The sequence below is a fragment of the Budorcas taxicolor genome, chromosome 4 (genome assembly GCF_023091745.1).
Source record: "Budorcas taxicolor isolate Tak-1 chromosome 4, Takin1.1, whole genome shotgun sequence".
Lineage (NCBI taxonomy): Eukaryota > Metazoa > Chordata > Mammalia > Artiodactyla > Bovidae > Budorcas > Budorcas taxicolor.
This window is the reverse complement of record NC_068913.1, coordinates 112,046,931-112,070,515: the sequence shown is the minus strand read 5'-3', so window position 1 is coordinate 112,070,515 and position 23,585 is coordinate 112,046,931. Positions and strand designations below refer to the sequence as shown.

The 23,585-nt window shown below is 40.1% G+C and overlaps 1 protein-coding gene across 1 annotated transcript in view; it reads right to left on the bottom strand.

Annotated features, from left to right (window-relative positions):
* CNTNAP2 (contactin associated protein 2) overlaps positions 1 to 23,585 on the bottom strand; it is a 1,656,810-nt gene that overhangs the window by 881,107 nt on the left and 752,118 nt on the right. Inside the window, exon 11 of the mRNA XM_052638430.1 lies at positions 19,453 to 19,559. Within this exon, the coding sequence (XP_052494390.1) occupies positions 19,453 to 19,559 (107 nt within the window). The remainder of the gene's footprint in view (positions 1 to 19,452; positions 19,560 to 23,585) is intronic.

Below are 23,585 nucleotides of genomic sequence, written 5' to 3'. Positions count from 1 at the left end.
TACTCCTTTTCCTATTTGGAACCAGTCTATTGTTCCATGTCCAGTTCTAACTGTTGCTTCCTGACCTGCATACAGATTTCTCAAGAGGCAGGTTAGGTGGTCTGGTATTCCCCTATCTTTCAGAATTTTCCACAGTTTATTGTGATCCACACAGTCAAAGGCTATAGCATAGTCAATAAAGCAGAAATAGATGTTTTTGTGGAACTCTCTTGCTTTTTCCATGATCCAACGGATTTTGGCAATTTGATCTCTGGTTCCTCTGCCTCTTCTAAATCCAGCTTGAACACCAGCGAGTTCACGGTTCACGTATTGCTGAAGCCTGGCTTGGAGAATTTTGAGCATTACTTTACTAGTGTGTGAGATGAGTGCAACTGAGATCCGTCTAGTATAAGTATTGTCACTGTGTTTATCTTTGTGTCATAAATTTGTCAGAAACTTGACTGGTCTATTTTTGCATTAATAACTTTAATGTGAAAATTTCTGTGCTTTTGTTTTATATGTTTGATTTATTTTAACACCTGATTTGTAATCTTATGAATAGAATGCCTTTCTTCATATAAAGGGCTTCTCAGGTGACCCCAATGGCAAATAACCCACCTGCCAATGCAGGAGACTTAAAAGACGAGGGTTTGATCCCTTGGTTGGGAAGATTCCCTGGAGGAGGGCATGGCAACCCAATTCAGTACCCTTGCTTGGAGAATCCCATGGATGGATGAATCTGGCAGGCTACAGTCCATGGAGACACAGAGCTGGACGTAGCTGAGCAACTAGACAAAGACAACATCTCTAATCTCAATATGGCATGAAGTTAACAAGTATTTCAAAATATCCACTGAAATGATATTTATTCTTAATTTTTTTTAGTCAATGGGCAACAAGCTCATTTTCCCAACCATCAGAGTTCTATTTGTTGCACTTCTAAAAAAAAGCAAAAATTTCCTCAAGATTCAAGCACGATTCTTCACTGGACTCCTCATTAAAAAAAAAACAACAAAACACAGTGAAGACACAATTTTCTTAAACTAATCAATAGAAAAACTGCTGGAATCTAAATGATCCCACCATGAAAATTACAGTTTGTAAAGATTAAAAAAATTTTTACTACCGCGTGTGAAATTGATGTTAGTCAAATGTCAACTTGAACCCATTCCTTGGCTAAGGAACCACATGTGGTAGAATTTAGGGCCTGATATTCATTTATTTCATCTTAAGAAAGGTGCTACATGAGAAGCATATAGTGAGACAAGTAGCAAAAAAGAAGTACCAATCTGAATGAAAACTGAAATCTTAAATCAAGATCTCCTATAAATTTTAATATAGTAAATAAATTACTTGGGTTTTAAAGAAATATGCTTTTACTATGTATGAAAGTGTTAGTCACTCAGTTGTGTCTGACTCCTTGTGACTCCATGGACTGTGGCCTGCCATGCTTCTCTACCCATGGGATTTTCCAGGCAAGAATACTGGAGTGGGTTGCCATTCCCTTCTCCATGGGATCTTCCCAACCTAGGGATTGAACCTGGGTCTCTCACATTGCAGGCAGATTCTTTACCATCTGAGCTACCCGAGAAGCCATATAATCTCTTTCAAAATCTAATCTGTATGTATAAGGGACAAGGGAAAATGTGGTCTATTAATAAGCTTACCATCTGAGTCACCAGGGAAACCCAAGGATACTGGAGTGAGTAGCCTATCCCAGGAATTGAACCTGGGTCTCCCACATTGCAGGAGGATTGTTTACCAGGTGAGTTACCAGGGAAGTCCTCTTCTGTGATTGCTAATAGCAATGCCAAGGCTCCTAAATAAAATTCTCTTCCATATTATTTCTGCCATATAGATCCTTTTGAATCATTATTTTTACTTCTAAACTAAAAGTTAGCCCCCAAACCTAGTTCAGGCTGTAGAAATAAAGCTTAGTGAAAATGACCACTTTGACTGGAGCTGTAGCAATGGATGTAGGCAAAGCCAAAGCTGCAAGACAGAGTTGATAACAAGTTTATCTGCTGATAGTGGAAAGTATGTGCTAAGTGTTGGATTCCTCATGCCTGAGAAGAGGCGGATTCATCCAAGCACTCATCATTGATCCTGTTTCCTCTCTCGGTCCCCTTTCACTTCAGCACCCTTTGGACCACAGGCCTGGCCTTGTGGCTAATCAGCTATGTGGCCAGCTGAGAAGAGAAGAGATTTCCTATAATAGCTCAAGTCTCCCCACTATGTACCCTAATCACAGAGTAGAATATGCTCTTGCTCTAGTAACATGCTCCAGCAGTATGCTTCAGGATTAAGCAAGTGTTGCTATGTTGCTACCCGGAGTTTCCTACCCACCTTCCTCAAATCATCAATATGAGTACAACTTCAGTACTTCTCCCAGACCTGCTACATCACAAGCAGGCAAGACTGTCTCCATTAGTGGCCACTTCTCCCCTGTGGAAGATACTTTCTTCTCTCTCATATAGCTCAACTCAGCTTGATTTAAAAAATCACACAAAGGAAAAAAACAAACCTTTTGGACAATGAATTAACCAAGCTCATTCACCTTGCTCCAGGCAGTAGCGGAAGAATCAATCTGGCCCTCCAAATTCGGGTTTTATTCATTCAGGAAGTCTGTATCCATGTCACTGAGACACAAGGGAGCCTTAATATGTTTGCATTTTCTGAGTAGGAATATGCTTTCCACTGAACATTTGAATGTTCTCTAAGTGGGGCAAACTCATCAACAGATGGCCATGTGGTAGAAAACACACACAGTGTTTTCAAGTACTCTGAATTCCATTGCAGGAACATGGGTGGAAATAATTTCTCTTTCCACAGCCAGACTCTTTGAAGTATTTCTTTAGCCAGTCTAATTGGGCGGCTTCACTTGGCCCAATCCAGCACAGAGAACATTGATCACATGACTTGGCAAGCAAGGCGTGTTTAATTGATGTCTCAACAGGCTTGGATATTGGGAAAGAGAATTATTAGGACATTTTGATGCCTGCTAATGAGTAATGACAGCAATTTTCTTGGTCTCAATATTGTCTGGCACTTGGTGCTGGCATCCATGATGTCTAGGAAGGTCTTTCCAGAGTAGGCTTGGCGTATTTTGCAGACTGGAGCTACCGTGTCAGCTCTGGGACAAAATTACATGATGCCCAAGGAATTGCAACCCATTAGATCTTTCTTTTGCTTTACTTGATAATAAGACTACATTTTAAAAGGCAAATCTGTATACATTTAGAGTATTTCACTTTTACTTGGTTTAAGATAAAAGGTTTTCAGATAAAACATTTCACTAAAATTTGGAAGCAATCATATGTGAGACTACCCAAACAGTAAGTGAGCAAAATTTTCTTGAAAACTGCTGCACTTTCCATGGGAAACTTTTGCATTAATGGAATTAGCCATTTACAACGAATACAACAGAAGAACATTATTTGGGTGGATGGACTTTTTCATTCCAGATCCCAACAATCTGAACTATACTGTTGTCAACACTCTTTTGCCAGGAGGGAGTGGAAAGGAGGGTGCAAAGCAGGATGCAAGCGTGATAAGAAATGAAACAGAGAGAGTTCTTGGTTCACCACCATTTTATAACGATAGAAACAAGGGGCCAACAATGCATTCTTCATATTTTCATCAGGTGAGTGGTGAAAAAAAAAAATCACAAGATTCATTATTTAGTAGTGTTTTTTTTTTTTTTTTCACAGAGAGATTGGGAAACAAGACCAGGTATCTCGAATTTAAGGAGTATAAATTTGACTCTGCTGGGCCACAGCTGGAGGTACTCCTGAAGGGAGAAAGCATCTCCTTCTTTAGATTTAGGTTAACAATCACAAAATAATCTTAAAGTTAACATTGTATCCCAAGAGAACTAATTACTCATCAGTTGCTGCCTAACATTATATTTAAACAGTTGAGGCAAACTTCAATAATGCAGAAACTCTTCTGTCATTTTCAGTAAAAGAAATGTTGACCATCGAATTGACATCACACAATCCAATGCCTCCAAAAATTATTTGGCAGTCTTCTAAGATTTTCTTAGTTCAGAGATTATTTTCAGCCAATAGTCTGCTGGGTAGACTTTAATGTCATTTAGGGATTCCCCTGGTGAGGAAACTCTACTCTTTTCTTCCAGAGAATAAACTTGTTTCATGGTAAAACTGAGTGATGAGGAACTCCATCTGAAGCCAAACTTTGGACCTGAGGTGTTGAAAGATCACTGTCCCGTGGCCACTCAACCCACCCCCTTGACTCTGCATCCTGCTGCCCCTTTGGTGGGACCCGTCTCTTCACAATATGACATTTGTAACTCTATCACCTTTGAAGAATCACCTGTGTTGATTATAACTGTGATAGACATTTCTACTTCCCTGATAGCTCAGTGGGTAAAGAACCTGCCTGCAATGCAGGAGATCCTGGTTCGATTCCTGGGTCGAGAAGATCCGCTGGAGAAGAGAGAAGCTACCCACTCCGGTATTCTTGTGCTTTCCTTCTGTGGATCAGCTGGTAAAGAATTCTCCAGCAATGAGGGAGACCTGGGTTCAATCCCTGGATTGGGAAGGTCTCATGGAGAAGGGAAAGGCTACTTACTCACTCCAGTATTCTGGCCTGGAGAATTCCATGGACTATAGTTCATGGGATCACTAAGAGTTGGACACAACTGAGAGACTTTCACTTCACTTCAGAGATTTTATACATCATCTGTACCCTTCACAACAATACTGGTAGGAGTTACTATTATTATCCTTTTATTAATAATGAAACAGAGCAATGATACTCTGGTAAAACAGTTTTATATAAAAAAAAAAATAGTCTGGATTTCTAGGGTTTGTCAAGTTCCACAGAATAAATTCTCCCACTGTGCCTGGTTTAACCTACCAAGCTGAAACAACCAGTTCATAAAATTCCTAAACAATAATCTTGGCTGCAGTACACCACTCAAACAGGATGGTGCTAACCAGGGAGATTTAGCAACTTCCCAAGGATCATATGACATACAGAAATCTGAGTGTGTGTTCCCCTTGAGGTCTGGGGACTCTGAAGCTGGGTCTCCTTACTAGCACACTTCTCCACAGTCTGTGTTTACTTCTGCACTTGGACTCTGCCTGTCCCAATCTTTACTCCCAACCAACGAAGGAGTGTAGCCAGGGCTCAGCTCCTCCTTGAACCCTTCCTGACCATTTTAGTTTGCATGGTTCTCTCGCACATTACCCTGTATACAGTTGCCTTTATACCAATTTGGCACATCCGTTACCTTCTACTCATATATTAATGTTTTCTGTGTATTTGTCCTGCTTCCTTTTGTAACCACTTCATCTCCTTCATAAAGAAGTGGGCTCTGATCTGTATTTCTGTATCCATGCAGTGTGCCACATACAAAATAGACATAATATTACTGAATGAATTGAAACTGTCTATGAATTAAAGATATCCCTATACACCAAGTTTGTAAAGCATAAGACTCACAAACACAGTCTTAGGAACACAGTGACTAATGTAAATATGAAAGCACAGAAAAGAAAAAGTATGATTTGTGAGATAAATTCTCCTTTCTTGTGTTTTGAGTGTATATAAATATCTCAGAAATTTCCCTCCTTATATTTCAATTAAACAGCCCTCTATATTCTTCCCCCTAATGGAGAGATATGGAGGTGGGTGTTTTCTCTCTGTTTTTCTCTTCACTCTGAACCTTGGATGAAATAGTCAATGGGGTTCAAACTACAGGGGAATTGAACGAATAATGTTAAGTCCCTCAAGACCTGGCTCTGGCATTTTATCACCTCTGAGAAGTTCAGGATCACAGCTCCTCTGTTTGTAAAGTGGTGTGCCTTTCAACATGATTTGCACATCAACTTTTGGCAAAGGCTCTTTATTCAAAGAGAAAGACATATTTTTGAAACTATTGAAAGAGCCTCCATAAAACTGAAATTAAATCCTTTCTTTCTATGTTTAATCTTGGCCATCTTTCCAAAGCAAGGCATAAGAGAAGGGATTAATTTGAAATTTGGGCTGCCTTAGAAATGAAAAGGTCCTTGGGCTGTGTTTCTTCAAATGACCTGCACTATTTTAATCCAATGTAATTTATTTGGCTGTAGCTGAGAGAATGGCCTCTAAATCCCCTTCCAACATTTCTACACAGGTAGCACTCCCCACCTCTCTCCATCTCACTTTATCTGCAGAGGCCAGGTGAAAATGTGAGTAAAGGAGCTGCTGGAATGATTGTTTCTTTTCCTAACAAGTGTGATTTCAGGAAGTGACATCACTTGTCATTCATCTCCTTTCCCCAAGTGCTCCAGCTTGGTGAGAAAGTGAGATTCTCAGCTAGAGAATGTACACAAATAAGCGCAAGCTTCCTAATATTGAAACTGTACATATTTTATTGAAAACTGCTTTCTCTACCCAGCGCCATACTGGAGCCATCTCACCCTAATTCCTCCCTGTCCATTTGATAAGAAAAAAACACAGAAGTAAACAAGTAAATAATGTGAAAAGATGAAACAGTTGCTTAAAACCAGAAAGAATCTATGATATATTAAATAATTTCCCATACAATTATCTTTATATATATTTTGAAAACATGAACATTACCAACCTAGACTATAAAATGTAAACACATGGTTTAATTTACCCTCAGCTCACAATTCACAGCATCACAGTGAGATGGCTAGATAGCATCACTCACTCAACGGACATAAATCTGAGCTAACTCTGGGAGATAGTGAAGGACAGGAGAAGCCTGGCATTCTGCAGCCCATGGGGTTGCAAAGAGTCGGACATGACCTAGCGACTGAACAACGGCATCAACACAATTCCAATGAACCAGGGATATGGAAAAGAATGAAGAGTATAAAAACCTGTATTTTTCATGAAAATATGCACTTCATTGGAGGGGGCTGTTTGATATTCTTTTCTAGTATCCCTGCCTTCTTCCTTTCTTTTCTCCATACTCCACACTTGTCCTCTATGCAGGACAGAGTCAGCCCTCAACATACTGATGAATGAATAAAAAATGAACACATGATGCTGAGAATATAGATGGCTGGTTTCCCATAGTCCTCCAGTTTTATCCCACAGACACTTAGTAACAAGAACGGACTGAGCATCTGAAGCAGGTCTTGGTGTAGGGATGAAATGGGAGAACTAGGATGAAATGGGGCAGGTAAGACTGGGGGAATTTAGAAACTGTTCACTTTATTACAAAGTAGCACTGTCTGGCTACTTAATGCCATGTCTAGATTAGAGCAGATTCATCCAGGGCATATAAATCAGTCAGGATAGCCATTATATTTGCAAATAAAGCCTTTTATCTTGTCAGTGAGTATTGGCTTAAATATTTAGAGGCTCTCTGATCTTTTCTTTGAGAATCAACTCTATCAGTATTCAGGCAAATAACTGGCTGGCTGTTTTTTTGTTTGTTTGTTTGTTTTTTAGTTGAAAGATAATTGCCTTAAAGTATTGGGTTGATTTCTGCCAAACACTGTGGCTGGCTGGTTTTTAAGACTTAGTAGTACAATAAAAGTTACAACAAGATCTAGGATGCTTTCTCTTTTTACAAAGCACCTTAAGAGGCAATATTTCATTGAATATCCCAGAGGAAACTTAAGTTCAAAGAGGTTAAGTGATTGTCCAAAGCACAAAGCTAAGACAGCACAGAGGGTAAAATAAAGGAGGCCAAGAGGAAGTGAATTAAACCCAATCCTTCTTGTTTAATTGTAGCTAGTGACCTGTAACATGTACCTGAAGAGCCGACTTCACCCTCTAGGGGTATAGATGAAATCCACACATTCTCTACGAGGGTTGAAGGAAATGGAGGATTCATACATAGGGAAGAGAGTATTCTTTGCTAGTCTTACTACAGAAGCTGACAAAGAAATAAGTCTGGCTACACAACCCAAGGATCTGAGGATTTGACATTAGAACATCTGATTTCCAACACTGAGGTTTCTTTCCCTCTCCACAGTTTCCTGGTAGTAACAATGCATGCATGATACTGCATGATAAACTAAAGGATGACGTTCATCTTATTCACATTTATACTGTTTAAATAAACAAGTTTTTTTGTCATTTAATAGATAATCAATATTTAAACATACCTATATTTATTACTTTGGTCACCTAATGTGAAGAGCTGACTCACTGGAAGAGACCATGATGCTGGGGAAGAAAGAAGACAGAAGTAGAATGGGACGGCAGAGGATGAGATGGTTGGATGGCATCACTGAAGGACATGAATTAGAGCAAGCTCCAGGAGATAGTGAAGGATAAGCAAGCCTGGTGTGCTGCGGTCCATGGGGTTGCAAAGAGTTGGGCATGACTTAGCAATTGAAAAACAATATTTTAGAAAAGCTCATACAATCAGCTGCCAGAGTCAGACATGACTGAGCAACCGAACAACAACAAAGTAAGCAAAGCAGAGGGAGCAGGGATGGACACAGCAGCACAGACAATCAGAAGAGCCCTGCCCTGCCCTTGAAGGGCTTCCCTGGTGGCTCAGACAGTAAAGCATCTGCCTGCAATGTGGGCCACCCAGGTTTAATCCCTGGGTCGGGAAGATCCTCTAGAGAAGGGAATGACCACCCACTAGAGAACTCTTGCCTGGAAAACACCATGGACAGAGGAGCCTGGCAGGCTACAGTCTATGGGGTCGCAAAGAGTCAGACATGACTAAGCGACTTCACTTTCTTTTCTTTCTTTCATACAATCAGCCAGCACAAGAGTTGACTACAAGTTGTTATCAGACAAAGACCTTTTGCAGTTGTTACAGATTACTTCAGCACTGTCACTACATTTTCTCACAACTTTCTTCAACAAATAGTGTCTAAACATGGCAATATTCTCTCCCATATTATTTGAAACATGTAGGTTTGTTGGCCCATATGTTGAATCCATCCCCATAATTTCTTGTAATTTTAAGCCTCTTTTGAGATTTTGTGCTGCTGTGTCTATCACTACTCCCTCTGCTTTTAATTTGTTATTGTTCAGTCACTTAGTCGTGTCCAACTCTTTGTTACACCATAAACTGCAGCACGCCAGGATTCCCAGTTGTTCACCATCTCCTGAAGCGTGCTCAAACTCATGTTCGTTGAGTCAGTGATGCCATCCAACCATCTCATCCTCTGTCGTCCCCTTCTCCTCTTGTCTTCAATCTTTCCCAATATCAGGGTCTTTTCTAATGAGTCAGTTCTTCACATCATGTGGTCAGAGGATTGGAGCTTTAGCTTCAGCATCAGTCCTTCACGTGAATATTCAGGACTGATTTCCTTTAGGATTGACTGGTTTGATCTTGCAGTCCAAGGGACTCTCAAGAGTCTTCTCCAATACCACAGGTGAAAAACATCAATTCTATGACGTGCAGCCTTCTTTATGGTCCAGCACTCACATCCATACATGACTACTGAAAAAACCATAGCTTTGACTAGAAACACCACTGTCAGCAAAGTAACATGTCTGCTTTTTAATGATGTCTAGCTTGATCATAGCATTTCATCCAAGGAGCAATCGTCTTTTAATTTCATGGCTGCAGTCACTGTCTGCAGTGATTTTGGAACCTAAGAAAATAGCCTGCCATTTTTTCTGTTGTGTCCTCATTTTTTGGCATGAAGTGATGGGACCAGATGCCATGATCCTAGTTTTTTGAATGTTGAGTTTTAAGCCAGATTATCCACTCTCCTCTTTCACCTTCAAGAGGCTCTTTATTTTCTCTCACTTTCTGCCATAAGGGTGGTGCCATGTGCATATCTGAAGTTATTGATATTTCTCCTGGCAATCTTGATTCCAGCTTGTGCTTCATTCAGCCTGGCATTTCTCATGATGTACTCTGCATATTAGTTAAATAAGCAGGGTAACAATATACAGCCTTGAAGTACTCTTTTTTTTCAATTTGGAACCAGTCTGTTGTTCCATGTCCTTTTCTAACTGTTGCTTCTCAACCTGCATACAGATTTCTCAGGAGCCAGGTAAAGTGGTCTGGTATTCCCATCTCTTTCAGAATTTTCCACAGTTTGTTGTGATCCACACAGTCAAAGGCTATAGCATAGTCAATAAAGCAGAAATACATGTTTTTTATGGAATCCTCTTTTTTTTTTTTTAACGATCCAATGGATGTTGGCAATTTGATCTCTGCTTCTTCTGCCTTTTTAAAATTCAGCTTGAACATCTGAAAGTTCTTGGTTCACATACTGTTGAAGCCTGGCTTGGAGAATTTTGAGCATTACTTTGCTAACATGTGAGTGAAATTGTGCAGTAGTTTGAACATTCTTTGGCACTGCCTTTCCTTGGGATTGGAATGGAAACTGACCTTTTCCAGTCCTGTGGCCACTGCTGAGTTTTCCAAATTTGCTGGCATACTGAGTGCAGCACTTTCACAGTATCATCTTTCAGAATTTGAAATAGCTCAACTGGAATTCCATCACCTCCACTAGCTTTGTTCATAGTGATGCTTCCTAAGGCCCACTTGACTTCACATTCCAGGATGTCTGGTCTAGGTGAGTGATCACACCACCGTGATTATCTGGGTCATGAAGATTTTTTTGTATAGTTCTTCTATGTATTCTTGTCATCTCTTCTTAATATCTTCTGCTTCTGTTAGGTCCATACCATTTCTGTCCTTTATTGTGCCCATCTTTGCATGAAATATTCCCTTGATATCTGTAATTTTCCTAAAGTGGTGTTTGTTTTTTCCCATTCTATTTTTTCCCTCTATTTATTTGCATTGATCCCTTAGGAAGGATTTCTTATCTCTCCTTGCTCTTCTTTGGAACTCTGCATTCAGATATATGTTTCTTTTTCTCCTTTGCCTTTTGCTTCTCTTCTTTTCTTAGCTATTTGTAAGGTCTCCTCAGACAAACATTTTGCCTTTTTGCATTATTTTTCTTGGGATGGTTTTGATTACTGCCTCTTGTACAATGTCATGAACCTGTGTCCATAGTTCTTCCAGGCACTCTGTCTATCAGATATAATCCCTTGAATCTATTTGTCACTTCCACTGTATAATCATAAGAGATTTTATTTAGGTCATACCTGAATGGTCTAGTGGTTTTCACCACTTTCTTCAATTTAAGTCTGAATTTGGCAGTAAGGAGTTCATGATCTGAGCCACAGTCAGTTCCCAGTCTTGTTTTTGCTCACTGTATAGAGCTTCTCCATCTTTGTTTGCAAAGAATATAATCAGTCTCATTTTGGTGTTGGCCATCTGGTGATGTCCACGTGTAGAGTTTTCTCTTGTGTTTTGGAAGAGGGTGTTTGCTATGACCAGTGTGTTCTCTTGGCAAAACTCTGTTAGGATTTGTCCTGCTTCTTTTGTACTCCAAGGCCAAACTTGTCTGTTACTCCAGGTATCTTTTGACTTCCTACTTTTGCATTCCAGTCCCCTATAATGAAAAGTACACATTTTGGGGGTGTTATTTCTAGAAGGTCTTGTAGGTCATCATAGAACCATTCAAATTCTGCTTCTTCAGCATTAGTACTTGGCACATAGACTTGGATTACTGTGATATTGAATGGATTTGCCTTGGAAATGAATGGAGATCATTCCGTTGTTTTTGAGATTGCACTCAACTACTGCATTTCTGACTCTTTCGTTGACTGTGAGGGCTACTCTATTTCTTCTAAGGGATTCTTATCCACAGTAGTAGATATAATGGTCATCTGAGTTAAATTTACCCATTCTAGTCCATTTTAGTTCACTGATTCCTAAGACATCAGTGTTCACTCTTGCCATCTCCAGTTTGACCACTTCCAATTTACCTTGATTCAGGGACCTAACATTCCAGGTTCCTATGCAATATTCTTTACAGCATTGGACTTTACTTTCACCACCAGACACATCCAGAAGTTGGTACTGCTTTTGCTTTGGCTCAGCCAATGAAAGAGGAGAGTGAAAAAGTTGGCTTAAAGCTCAATATTCAGAAAACGAAGATCATGGCATCTGGTCCCATCACTTCATGGGAAATAGATGGGGAAACAGTAGAAAGAGTGTCAGACTTTATTTTTTTGGGCTCCCAAATCACTGCAGACGGGGACTGCAGCCATGAATTTAAAAGACACTTACTCCTTGGAAGAAAAGGTATGACCAACCTGGATAGTATATTCAAAAGCAGAGACATTACTTTGCCAACTAAGGTCTGTCTAGTCAAGGCTATGGTTTTCCCTGTGGTCATGTATGGATGTGAGAGTTGGACTATGAAGAAGGCTGAGCGCTGAAGAATTGATGCTTTTGAACTGTGGTGTTGGAGAAGACTCTTGAGAGTCCCTGGGATGGCAAGGAGATCCACCCAGTCCATTCTGAAGGAGATCAACCCTGGGATTTCTTTGGAAGGAATAATGCTAAAGCTGAAGCTCCAGTACTTTGGCCACCTCATGCCAAGAGTTGACTCATTGGAAAAGACTCATTGGGGAGGGATTGGGGGCAGGAGGAGAAGGGGACAAAAGAGGATGAGATGGCTGGATGGCATCCGGGACTTGATGGACGTGAGTCTGAGTGAATTCCAGGAGATGGTGATGGACAGGGAGGCCTGGCGTGCTGTGATTCATGGGGTTGCAAAGAATCGGACATGACTGAGTGACTGAACTGAACTGAACTTCATTCCTTCTGGAGCTATTTCTCCACTCTTCTCCAATAGCATATTGGGCACCTGCTGACTTGGGGAGTTCATTATCCACTGTCATATCTCTTTGCCTTTTCATACCATTCATGGGCTCTCACTGTAAGACTACTGACTGGTTTGCCATTCCCTTTTCCAGCAGACCATGTTTTGTCAGAACTCTCCACCATGATCTGTCCACCTTGAATGGCCCTACAAGGCATGGCTCATAGTTTCATTGAGTTAGACGAGGTTGTGATCCAAGTGATCAGTTTGGTTAGTTTTCTGTGATTCTGGTTTTCATTCTGTCTGCCCTCTGATGGATGAGTATAAGAGGCTTATGGAAGCTTCCTGATGGGAGACACTAGTGAAGTCGCTCAGTCGTGTCCCACTCTTTGCGACCCCATGGACTGTAGCCTATCAAGCTCCTCTGTCCATGGGATTTTCCAGGCAATAGTACTCGAGTGGATTGCCATTTCCTTCTCCAGAGGATCTTCCCAACCCAGGGATCGAACCCAGGTCTCCCACATTGTAGACAGACACTTTACCATCTGAGCCACCAGGGAAGTCTGATGGGAGACACTGGCTGTGGGTAAAACTGGGTCTTGCTCTGGTCTGCTAGGCAGGGCCATGCTCAGTAAATCTTTAATCAAATTTTCTTCTCATGGGTGAGGCTGTGTTTCCTCCCTCTAGGTTGGCCTCAAGTCAAACTATGGTAGGGATAATGGTGATAATAGTGACCTCCTTCAGAAGGACTTATGCCAGCAGGCTGCAGCTCCCAGGACTGCTGTGGTCAGTGCCCCTGACCCCGGGGCAGGACACTGTTGACCCTCACCTCTGCTGGAGACTCCCGGATGCTCATAGGCAAGTCTGGCTCAGTTTCTTGTCACTGTTCCTTTCTCCTGGGTCACAGTGAACACAGAAGGTTTTGTTGTGCCCTCCAAAAGTCTGTTTCCCTGGGAGTGCTCAGTCCTTTTGCCAGATCCCCAGGTTGGGAAATCTCCTGTGGGCCCTAGAACTTTTGTAACAATGTGAGATCTTCTTTGGTCTAATTGTTCTCCAGTTTGTGGGTTGTCTGCTCAGCAGCTCTACTGTGGCACTAATGGTGATGTCCTCCAAGAGGGCTTATGCCACATGCTGGGCCTCCCAGGTCTGCTGCAGCCAGAGCCCCTGTCCCCATGGAAGGTCACTGCTGACCCATGCCTCCGCAGGGTCTAGGCGCCTCCTTAACCAAAGTGAAAGGGTATCAGGCTCCTCTGTCCATGGAATTCTCCAGGCAAGAATACTGGAGTGGGTTGCCATTTCCTTCTCCAGGGGATCTTCCCAACCCAGGAATCGAACTCAGATCTTCTGAATTTCAGACATTCTTTACCAAGTGAGGTACAAAGGAAGTCCCCTGCTTTAAATTAGTGCATCTTTTATTCTCTATGCTTCTTTCTCTGTTTTTTTTTTTCTTTTTCCTTTTGCTTTACTTTCTCTTCATAGCTTTACAAGCCTCATAAACTTGGATAAAAGACATTGATTTTAAAAAGCTCTTGATGCTTCTTGTGTTCTCTGCCATTTAGTCACTCTTGGATTCAGTGAACATTCATTGAGCACATTTTTTTACAGCTTAAAATCTGGTGTTTATTAAATGTGCACAATATTTGGATATAATTGGCTTTTTACAAAAATCAGTAATGCCCATTACAAATAACTTATTTGGACAGCCTCAAAAATAGTTGGCTAACCTTAAAATACTGAGCACATATTATAGGCTGGCTGGACTCTAGGGATAAAATCATGGACAGAACCTGGCACTACCTTTTCTCATGTAGCATAAGCCGAATAGAGAAGATAGACATTATTAAAGAATTGCAAATAATAAATGCAAAACCACAGCCATCACTAATAGTAAGAGGAAGAGATATGTCCTTGAATTAAGAGGATTTGGCCTAATTACAGTTTCATGGAAAGCTTCCCCAAGAAGGTGACTACTGAACTGAGATCTCAAAGATGACTAAGAATATACTGAGCAAAGCAGAGAAAGGACGTGCAAAAGGCCTGCGGTTGTGGTAGTGGGAGGTGAGAGGGAATAGTGCAAGGATGCAAGGCACATATGGAAAACTGAAAGGAAGCCAGTAGGACCAGCGGGGAGACAGGGAGGAAAAGTATGGCCCACAATCCAGGTTAAAGACATAGTCATACTGAGTTCACTTCAGTTCAGTCGCTTAGTCATGCCCGACACTTTGCGACCCCATGGACCACAGCATGCCAGGCCTCCCTGTCCATCACCAACTCCTAGAGTCCACTCAAACTCATATCCATTGAGTCAGTGATGCCATCCAACCATCTCATCCTCTGTCATCCCCTTCTCCTCCTGCCCCCATTCCCTCCCATCATCAGGGTCTTTTCCAATGAGGCAACTCTTTGCATGAGGCGGCCAAAGTATTGGAGTTTCAGCTTCAACATCAGTCCTTCCAATGAACACCCAGGACTGATCTCCTTTAGGATGGACTGCTTGGATCTCCTTGCAGTCCAAGGGACTCTTAAGAGTCTTCTCCAACACCACAGTTCAAAAGCATCAATTCTTCAGTGCTCAGCTTTCTTTATAGTCCAACTCTCACATCCATACATGACCACTGGAAAAGCCATAGCCTTGACTAGACAGACCTTTGTTGGCAAAGTAATGTTTCTGCTTTTTAATATGCTGTCTAGGTTGGTCATAACTTTCCTTCCAAGGAGAAAGCATCTTTTAATTTCATGGCTGCAGTCACCATCTGCAGTGATTTTGGAGCCCAGAAAAATAAAGTTAGCCACTGTTTCCTCATTTATTTGCCATGAAGTGATGGGACTGGATGCCATGATCTTAGTTTTCTGAATATTGAGCTTTAAGCAAACTTTTTCACTCTGACTTGTAAGCCAGCTGAACTTACAGCTGAAGGATGGATTCCAGTTCCAGAAGGCCATTAATCCACCCAATGACTGCCAGGCTCTTTTTTTTTTTTTTTTTTTTGTAGCAAAATTCAAATTCTAAATTGTCTTAATTGGTGTCTAAATTTGTGGTAGTTCCAAATGGATGGTGGGTTCAAATATCCTTGTGCCAACAAGTCTAGGATTTTATGCCCTAAGTTAGTGTGACTTTCAGCAGGTAGGAACAATTTCTTTTTAAATAGTTACACTCTGAGTTAAGTTCCTTACGGACATAATGGATTATAAATAACATGATGTGAGCTACTGAAAACCACTTCACTTTTTATGTGTGCAGTAATAAGGTGCAGTATAATTTATGGTTTACAAATTTGTAGACCCAGAGTCATAGCTCCAGGATACAGCATGTAGAATAGTTTACTTTTAAAAATTAATTTATTTTATTTATTTGTTTATTTGTTTTCCTGGGGGGAGCTACACTGAATCTTCATTGCTGTGATCAGGCTTTCTCTAGTTCCAGCGAGCAAGGGCTACTCTTTGTTGCGGTGGGTGGGCTTCTTATTTCAGGGGCTTTTCTCGTTGTAGAGCACAGACCCTAGAGTGCATGGGCTTCAGCAGCTGTCATACAGGGGCTCAGTAGCTGTGACGCACAAGCTTAGTTGCTCCAAGGTATAGGAATCTTCCTGGACTAGGGAACCCATGTCCCCTCCACCGGCAGGTGGATTCTTATCCACTGCACCACCAGGGAAGTCCTAGAATAGTTTCCTTATAATTTTCAGTTTTCCTTCTAAAATTGGCTACTGAAAATTTTACTTTTGCATTTCTGGGGCAACACCAGTACCTGTTCTTAGTATATCAGAATTCAGAAATCACGCAATTTCAGAACTGGACGAGATCTCCAAACACCATCTAGTTTGCCTCCTCTTACTTCCTCTGGAAACAGTCATGTCTATCCATCTGGGCAAGGTGACAGTCTTCCCTTTAATAAAAAGATATCTGGAAAAATATTTCCTCTCAGAATGAAGGTCTGATATGTAGCAATTCTTGCAGAGTTCCACCCCAAAACGTTGCTTGTATTTGTCAAATATCCTCTTGTACTTGTGAAAATAGTCACAAGTTTTCATATTATTGAGGATACCCTGGGAGTTTTTAGGGCAGTTCCCTATAGGGGATTAATTGTGTATGTAAGAATGACTGAAACTTCAGCAGCATGAGAAAAGTTATCCGCTAAGCCCTGAGATAAAGAATAGGTTTCTGAATTAATTTATGCAAACTAGACCCATAAATATGGAGTGTAAAGAACACATGTGAAAAATGGGATGATAATTAGATCATAAAAAGCATTTGATATATCAGAATGTAAGCTTGGAGACTGAAAAGGGCAATCTATGTTGCATCACAAACAGAAAAAGGATGTAAATATAATCATGAAGTTTTGCTCAAAATAAAGACAAATTCATGTACTTTTGAGGGAGTAAAAGAGGAATAAGTCAACATAAGCCAATAAATATCAATATCTAATATGATCAGTCTACTCTTTGCATCATGGTTTTATGATTTGATATGCTACTACTTAGTGCTTAGAGATTTACTGAGAACGGAATTCCTGCATAGGAGGCGGCACTATTGGTAAAGAACACGCCTGCCAGTGCAGGAGACATAAGAGAGGTGCATTCGATCCCTGGGTCAGGAAGATCCCCTGGAGGAGGGCATGGCAACCCACTCCAGTATTCTTGCCTGGAGAATCCCATGGACAGAGGACCCTGGAGGGCTACAGTCCACAGGTTGCAAAGAGTCGGACTGATTGGACTGACTTAGCATGCATAAAACTGTAACAATGTATCTGCATTTCATCATAAACTAGCATCTTTAGTTTGAGGACAAGAAAAGGAAAAAAAAAAGTTCTTATCTCTTTCTTGCCATCTGTGGCTTTCCCTGTGAGATTTCCTCACTCAAATTATGACACCCTGACTCCTCCAGGAAGTGGTTTGTAAATGACAATCCTCTGAGCCCCATATAGAATTTATTTGAAAATTAATTCCTCCATGTATAAGCAACAAATAAACAGATACAGGCCTAGGACATACCAAATAACCTTTAATATCATTCAATTCTTCTGAAAAAAAAAAAAAAAAAAAGGAAAAACTAATCATTCACTGCAAGCCCAAATCTGCCATGGAAACGATAACAAACAATGAATAGCAGCAAGAAATTATGTGACAGATTGTGTGACAATTATTAGTATAGAAATTCAAAGCAAAGGGATGATCGGTCCAAGGGGATGAAATGGCAATAATTTATTGAGTGCTAACATGTGCTAAAGGGCTTCCCTGGTGGCTATACTGTGTATTCAATGAAATAAGCAGCTATAGAAAGTTATTTGCTTTTACATTAAACAGCAAAGTGGTCACTGAGATAGGAAGCACTTGCAACCACCAGCAATTTTCTTTCGTTAGAATTCCCATTTTTAAGAAACAAGGTTGTAGTAGTTAAAGGTGGTATTGATATATGACATATATAATATATAACATATAACACATTGTATACATTCTACTAGTGGAGTGAAAATACCCAGTTTCATCAAAGTTACTTAATTCATCATCAGATATCATACAACGAATGTCATAGGCTGAAAGTTAACATTTTGATGTGACTGAAAGGGTATAATTTTAGTGATAAGTCCCTTATTCTAATTAATTTTAATGTCAATCATTTTTATTCTTTATTCATTGAAATATTTTTACATACCTATACATAATCCCTTATAGACAATGAATCTACTAAGTGTCTACCTGTCTTGTATGTCTTCCTATTAATGTTAATTTTTCTAAGGGTTCTTTTTTGTCTGTTTTAAAAAATATCCTCATAAACAAAGTGTAGTAAAATAAATTACAGATATTTTTCTTAGTTGAGGTATTACAATATACACTGAACACAATGTCTGATTGTACATTACTACTGAGTGACTGAACTGAACATTACTATACATAATGATACGAAGAGGATCAGAGAACACTTTTGCATTTTTACTGTCACCAGAACTCTAGTAATATTTTGCTTGTTATTGTTTTCTAAAAGTGAAATGAAGAGAAAGCATTCTCTGTAATTAGAGGATTTAGGTATTAGATTTCATATGGAGAAAAGATTGAAGACGACTCAATCTCTTTCCTCACTCCCTCTTACACACATGCACACACACACATACACACATACTACATAACAGATCACGTATATGTTTTATGCAAATCTGTCTTCAAAAGTGCTTGGCAAGCAGCTATGCACTATTGGAAAATTAACGTTACAATTATAAAGTTAATATTTACCTTAATATTTTAATTGCAAAAATAAAAAAAATTATTTAACTTTTCAGGGTGAAGCTGTTTTGTAAAACATTGCACATTGTGTTTTAAAAGTCATTTTTGCATGCTACTTTTTCGTTTTTGATATTTAAAATATTATAGTCTTGTGCTTTTACTTTACATATGCAACCCCAATCAACTTTGTTCCACTTTCCAGCTTGTTTTTATGATCTAAAAAGTGTGGCCAAACAATCATAAAAGAGCAGGAGACACTACTGTCCAGAAACTAAGTGTTCAAATTACACTCTGTCTGCCTCTCCGATGAGTTGGTAAATGAGAATCCAATCAGAGAAAGCACAATAACACAACTTTCCAAACAATCTATCCAGAAAAGACACAGCTTAGACACACAGAGGCACATACAAGCTCAGCACTCGCATCTCAACTGTGTTTACAGAACATCAGAAACATTGGTACTTCTTTTTGAGTCGTTAGGCTTGAGAGAACATATTTTGACAACTTGAATACTATTCTAGAAAAGCAAAAAAATGAAATCTGGGTGCTTCAGAATCAAGTGATTTACTATGTGGATTATTCAGGTTGTTGGGCTTTAAATCGTAGCTGAAGACCTGGGATTCTCATGCAATTACACGTTTAAAGTGAGATAAATTGGCACTCACAGTTGTGGCAGGTGGCCCCACTGTATCCAGTCTCATCGCAAGTGCATTTGAAGCTGTCCCATGTTTGAGAGCACTTCCCACCGTGCTCACAGTGATTGGGCACACATCTGTCAGAGAAAGAGACAAACAGAAATAAACCAACAAGCAAATGAGATTTATGAGTGGCCAAATTCCAAGCTGTCTGGGCAATATATCATTTCAATGCCAGGTTGCCTTAACAAGGCAATTAATCCTTGTTAGTTTAAGCAGATTAATATGATTCATGATGGAAGGTGCCAAACACACAAAAGATGATGTATCACAGGCATGGTGTTTCCCATTTTTGAGTAAACAGTAGAAATTAACAAACAGTTGAGAGATTCATTTGCATATCACAGATTCATTTTATTTTCTTTTGCACGAAGACAAAGACACTAGTTAAATTTTCTTCCAGTGAGAGACAAAAACATTAACCATCTTGTTTTCTGTACTATCCTTTATCAAAGCCAATAGTACCAGGTCAGAAAGGCTTCTTTTTTTTTTTTTTTAACAGCAATTTGAGTTTCTGAAATGGTCACAACAAATAGAATGTACTAGCCTTAAAGAAAAGATTTCCAAGTCTTCCTTACCCCTTCTCCTATGCCCTTCTGGCTAAGAAAAACCACCCACATCACGAGGTAGCAAGTATGATATAGGGGAAAAGTACAGGTTGGTATTCAAATCTTTGTTTTTGCATTTCCTTGATGGCCAGTTGGGATAATGCAATTTAACCATTCTAAGCTTCACTATGCTCATTTGAAAAATGAAGTAATGATACATACCTGATAAATAGTTTTGAGGTTAGGAGATAAATGTTCATAAAGTAGCTAATTAATAAGCAAGAAATAGAGGGCCAACAAGCAGAAGCTATGACTATCTAAACCACAACTTGTAGGGCACAATTTTATACTTTGCCTGTATCTTAGACATAGTTAAGTTGGAAACTGCTCTAGAAAACTGTTTCAATAGCACAAATTATTTTCTTCTTATGTATTAGCATTCACAAAAAATGTCTAGATTTGAATGGGAAACTATCTAAAGCAGAAAAGTCCACCCATATTAAAAAGGCAGAACTCATAATAGTGGGTCACAGGTTGATAGAGAAACATCCTACAAATATCAATAGTCATAAAAGCCTGATAGTGTCTTGCTGCAAAATAGAATAGGACTGACCTCAGAGATACTATTCTCCATTCCCTGTTCTTAATTTACCATCAGCCATGCCTAAAACTACCCTAGCAGGGCAAAGCCCAATTTGGCATGAAAGGCTGTTCCTCTCTAACTCTTTACAAATCTTTCATCAGGCAAGAAACAATTACTGAGCACTCTGGGAAACAGAAGATAAATCAGATTCTATTTGCTGCCTATCAAGAGCTTAAGCCTAGAAAAGTAAAACATTGTATCCACAAAAATCATCATGTGAGGTGGAAATAAAAAGTGGCATGAGGTAGGGACTAGCAATGCACTATGGAGTTTCCCAGGAGGGATCCAGCTTACAATAAACTGCTTCTAGTGGAGCCTGAAGGAATAGACAGACTGCAAGAGAAGGAAATGAGAGGAAGACCATTATGAAGGGAAAAGACAGCAGCAGAAGAGGATAATGATGGACTTTTACGAGGTGGGATGGAAAATTCACTCTACATTTAATAGGCACTTATATTCCATCTGCATTTGAACTAGGTGTTATTCAGGCTCCAAAGGTGTTTCTCCTCCAAAGACCCTATAACGTACATGGAGGTGGGAGATAAGACTGATGCAAAATGCAATACCAAGATGAATCTGATGAGCCATCAAAGCATATGAAATGTTACAGCAATGTGGAGACTAGAGTAGTTACGGGTAAAATATAAATAAAGGGTCTAATAAAGTTAATAGCATTTCATTTGTGCCTTAAAAGAGGACCTGCATTTTTTATAATTAAAATGTTGAAAACTGTTCCCAGCAGAGGACTCAAGAAAGCAGCGAGAAGGAGGCAGAACCATGATCGGTGGGTGGGTGGGTGCTCCGGGGTTGTTCGGGTCTGTTGCCATAGCAACTTCCCTCTACAGGTGCGCAGGCATAGCCCTCAGCCGAAGGCATTCTTATACAATAGTCCTGATTCTCCAGACCATGGGAGGAAGCAAGCACCTCAACATTACATACAGCTAAAAATCATCCGTGATACTTAATTTGGGATTTCAGTACTTAAATGCCTTTGTATGGTATGTTTACCTTCTAATTTGTTATGTTTAATAATAGCTTAGGCTAATAGTGAAAGTAATTTACATCAGCTCATTATATCAATTAATTCAGGGGGAAGTAGTACAGAGTGTACTATGTCTCAAAGGAAAACCTTGTTGGAATCTAAATGTGCTCTAAATAACATACAAATGAGAAAATCTATGTCAAAATGATTAAAATAAAAAGATCGGTGTGCACTCACACACACACAAGAACTATGTAATAGTCAAGTGAGATTAACTGAATATTTCTAAAATTCAGTATTAAGAATTTCTTTAAAAGAGATCTTTTATTCAAATAAAAGTTTAATATTATTAATATTTGTTAAAATTTGTATTTTTAAATTGACATTATACCCCTATGTTGATTACTAGCATTTTAATTCTTAATGGTAATAAATGTTTTCTTTCTATATTAAGCTGATTCAAATATATTTCAAACCATAATATTTTATCACTACATTAAAAAAAAAGTTAGGACCAGTTACCAAGCAAAACACAATATGAATTAACCTAGCTTCCCCATTCCTAATCAGTTATGTCTTCTCTCACCCTCTTATGGAACCATCTATTTATGTCCAATATGCCATTGGGCTTCACAGGTGGTTACTAGTGGTAAAGAGTTCACCTGCCAATACAGGTGGACTCAAGAGACCTAGGTTTCATCCCTCGGTTGGGAAGATCTCCTGGAGGAGAGCATGGCAGCCCACGCCAGTATTCTTGCCTAGAGAATCTCATGGACGGATACAGTCCATAGGGTCGCAAAGAGTAGAACACAGCTAAAGCGATGATGTGCACGCACACTGGCACAATATACCATTATCACACTGTTTAGTCATTATTTCAGCATCAGTCTGTTCTAAAGTGTGAGATTCTTCAGTGAGGGATTCTCATCTTCTGTTTCATAGCGTGACAAGATGTGTAGTCCATTCAGTAAATGCCTATTGACAGGCTGAAGGGATGGATGAACTCAATGTTAGGAATTTACACCAAAGAACTGAAATAATTTCAGAGAAAACATCTCTTTCACTACAAGTGATATCGATTATTCCTACCTACGATTATAGTCTTAAATCCAGACTCTTGCTCTGGTGAACTCATTATTTTAGTAGGTCACAGGAAATGTATAATTTGTTTCAGAGCATGTCCTAACTTGAAAGTTTGGTTCACATCAAAAATGAATCAAAATGACTTTGCTGCCCCAACTTGAGAGCTACTTGACCAGGATGAGGAACATACCGGGGAGAAGCTGACAGGTGTCAATTTGCTGTGATCAAGGGGCTCCCGGAGAAGAGGTGGCATTCAGTTAACTCTGTCTTGAGGTTATTTGCAACTGGCAAGTGCTGGGCCACCAACCGGGCAGTCTGGGAGACCCTGATCCTTCCTCCACAGGGAGCTCCGACTGGAGGTGCAGGGGCAGGGGGACAGAGACTAACCTGGGGCTTGCACAGGGGCTCCAAGGAGAGCCCAGAGGTACAGGAACATCTGGCCCAGTGCTCTGGCCGGGCCTGTGGTGGCTGGCAGGCACTAAGGGGGACAGGGCCACGTGCTCATGGATGTCCAAGACATAGCAGTTGAAAGATAGGATGAGGGCCACAGGCTGGGCAGGGTCTGGCCCCTTAGCCTCCTCTGGCTTGGCTGCCGCTCCTCGGCTGGCGTGGCCCTGCCTTTTCCTGATGCAAACATCAGGATCTTCTTGGACTCGGGGCTCAGGCCACCCGCTTCACGACACCACGCTTGTGCTTCATTTTGTACACCTGGCATCAGAGAGTCTTTCAGGCAGAATCCTCTTTTCAGTTGTGGCAATTCTTTCCAAAATGCTTTAGAACCCACAAGCTATATTTTGGAAGTTCAAATATATAACACACACTCAATATAAAGTCAATCAATATGAAC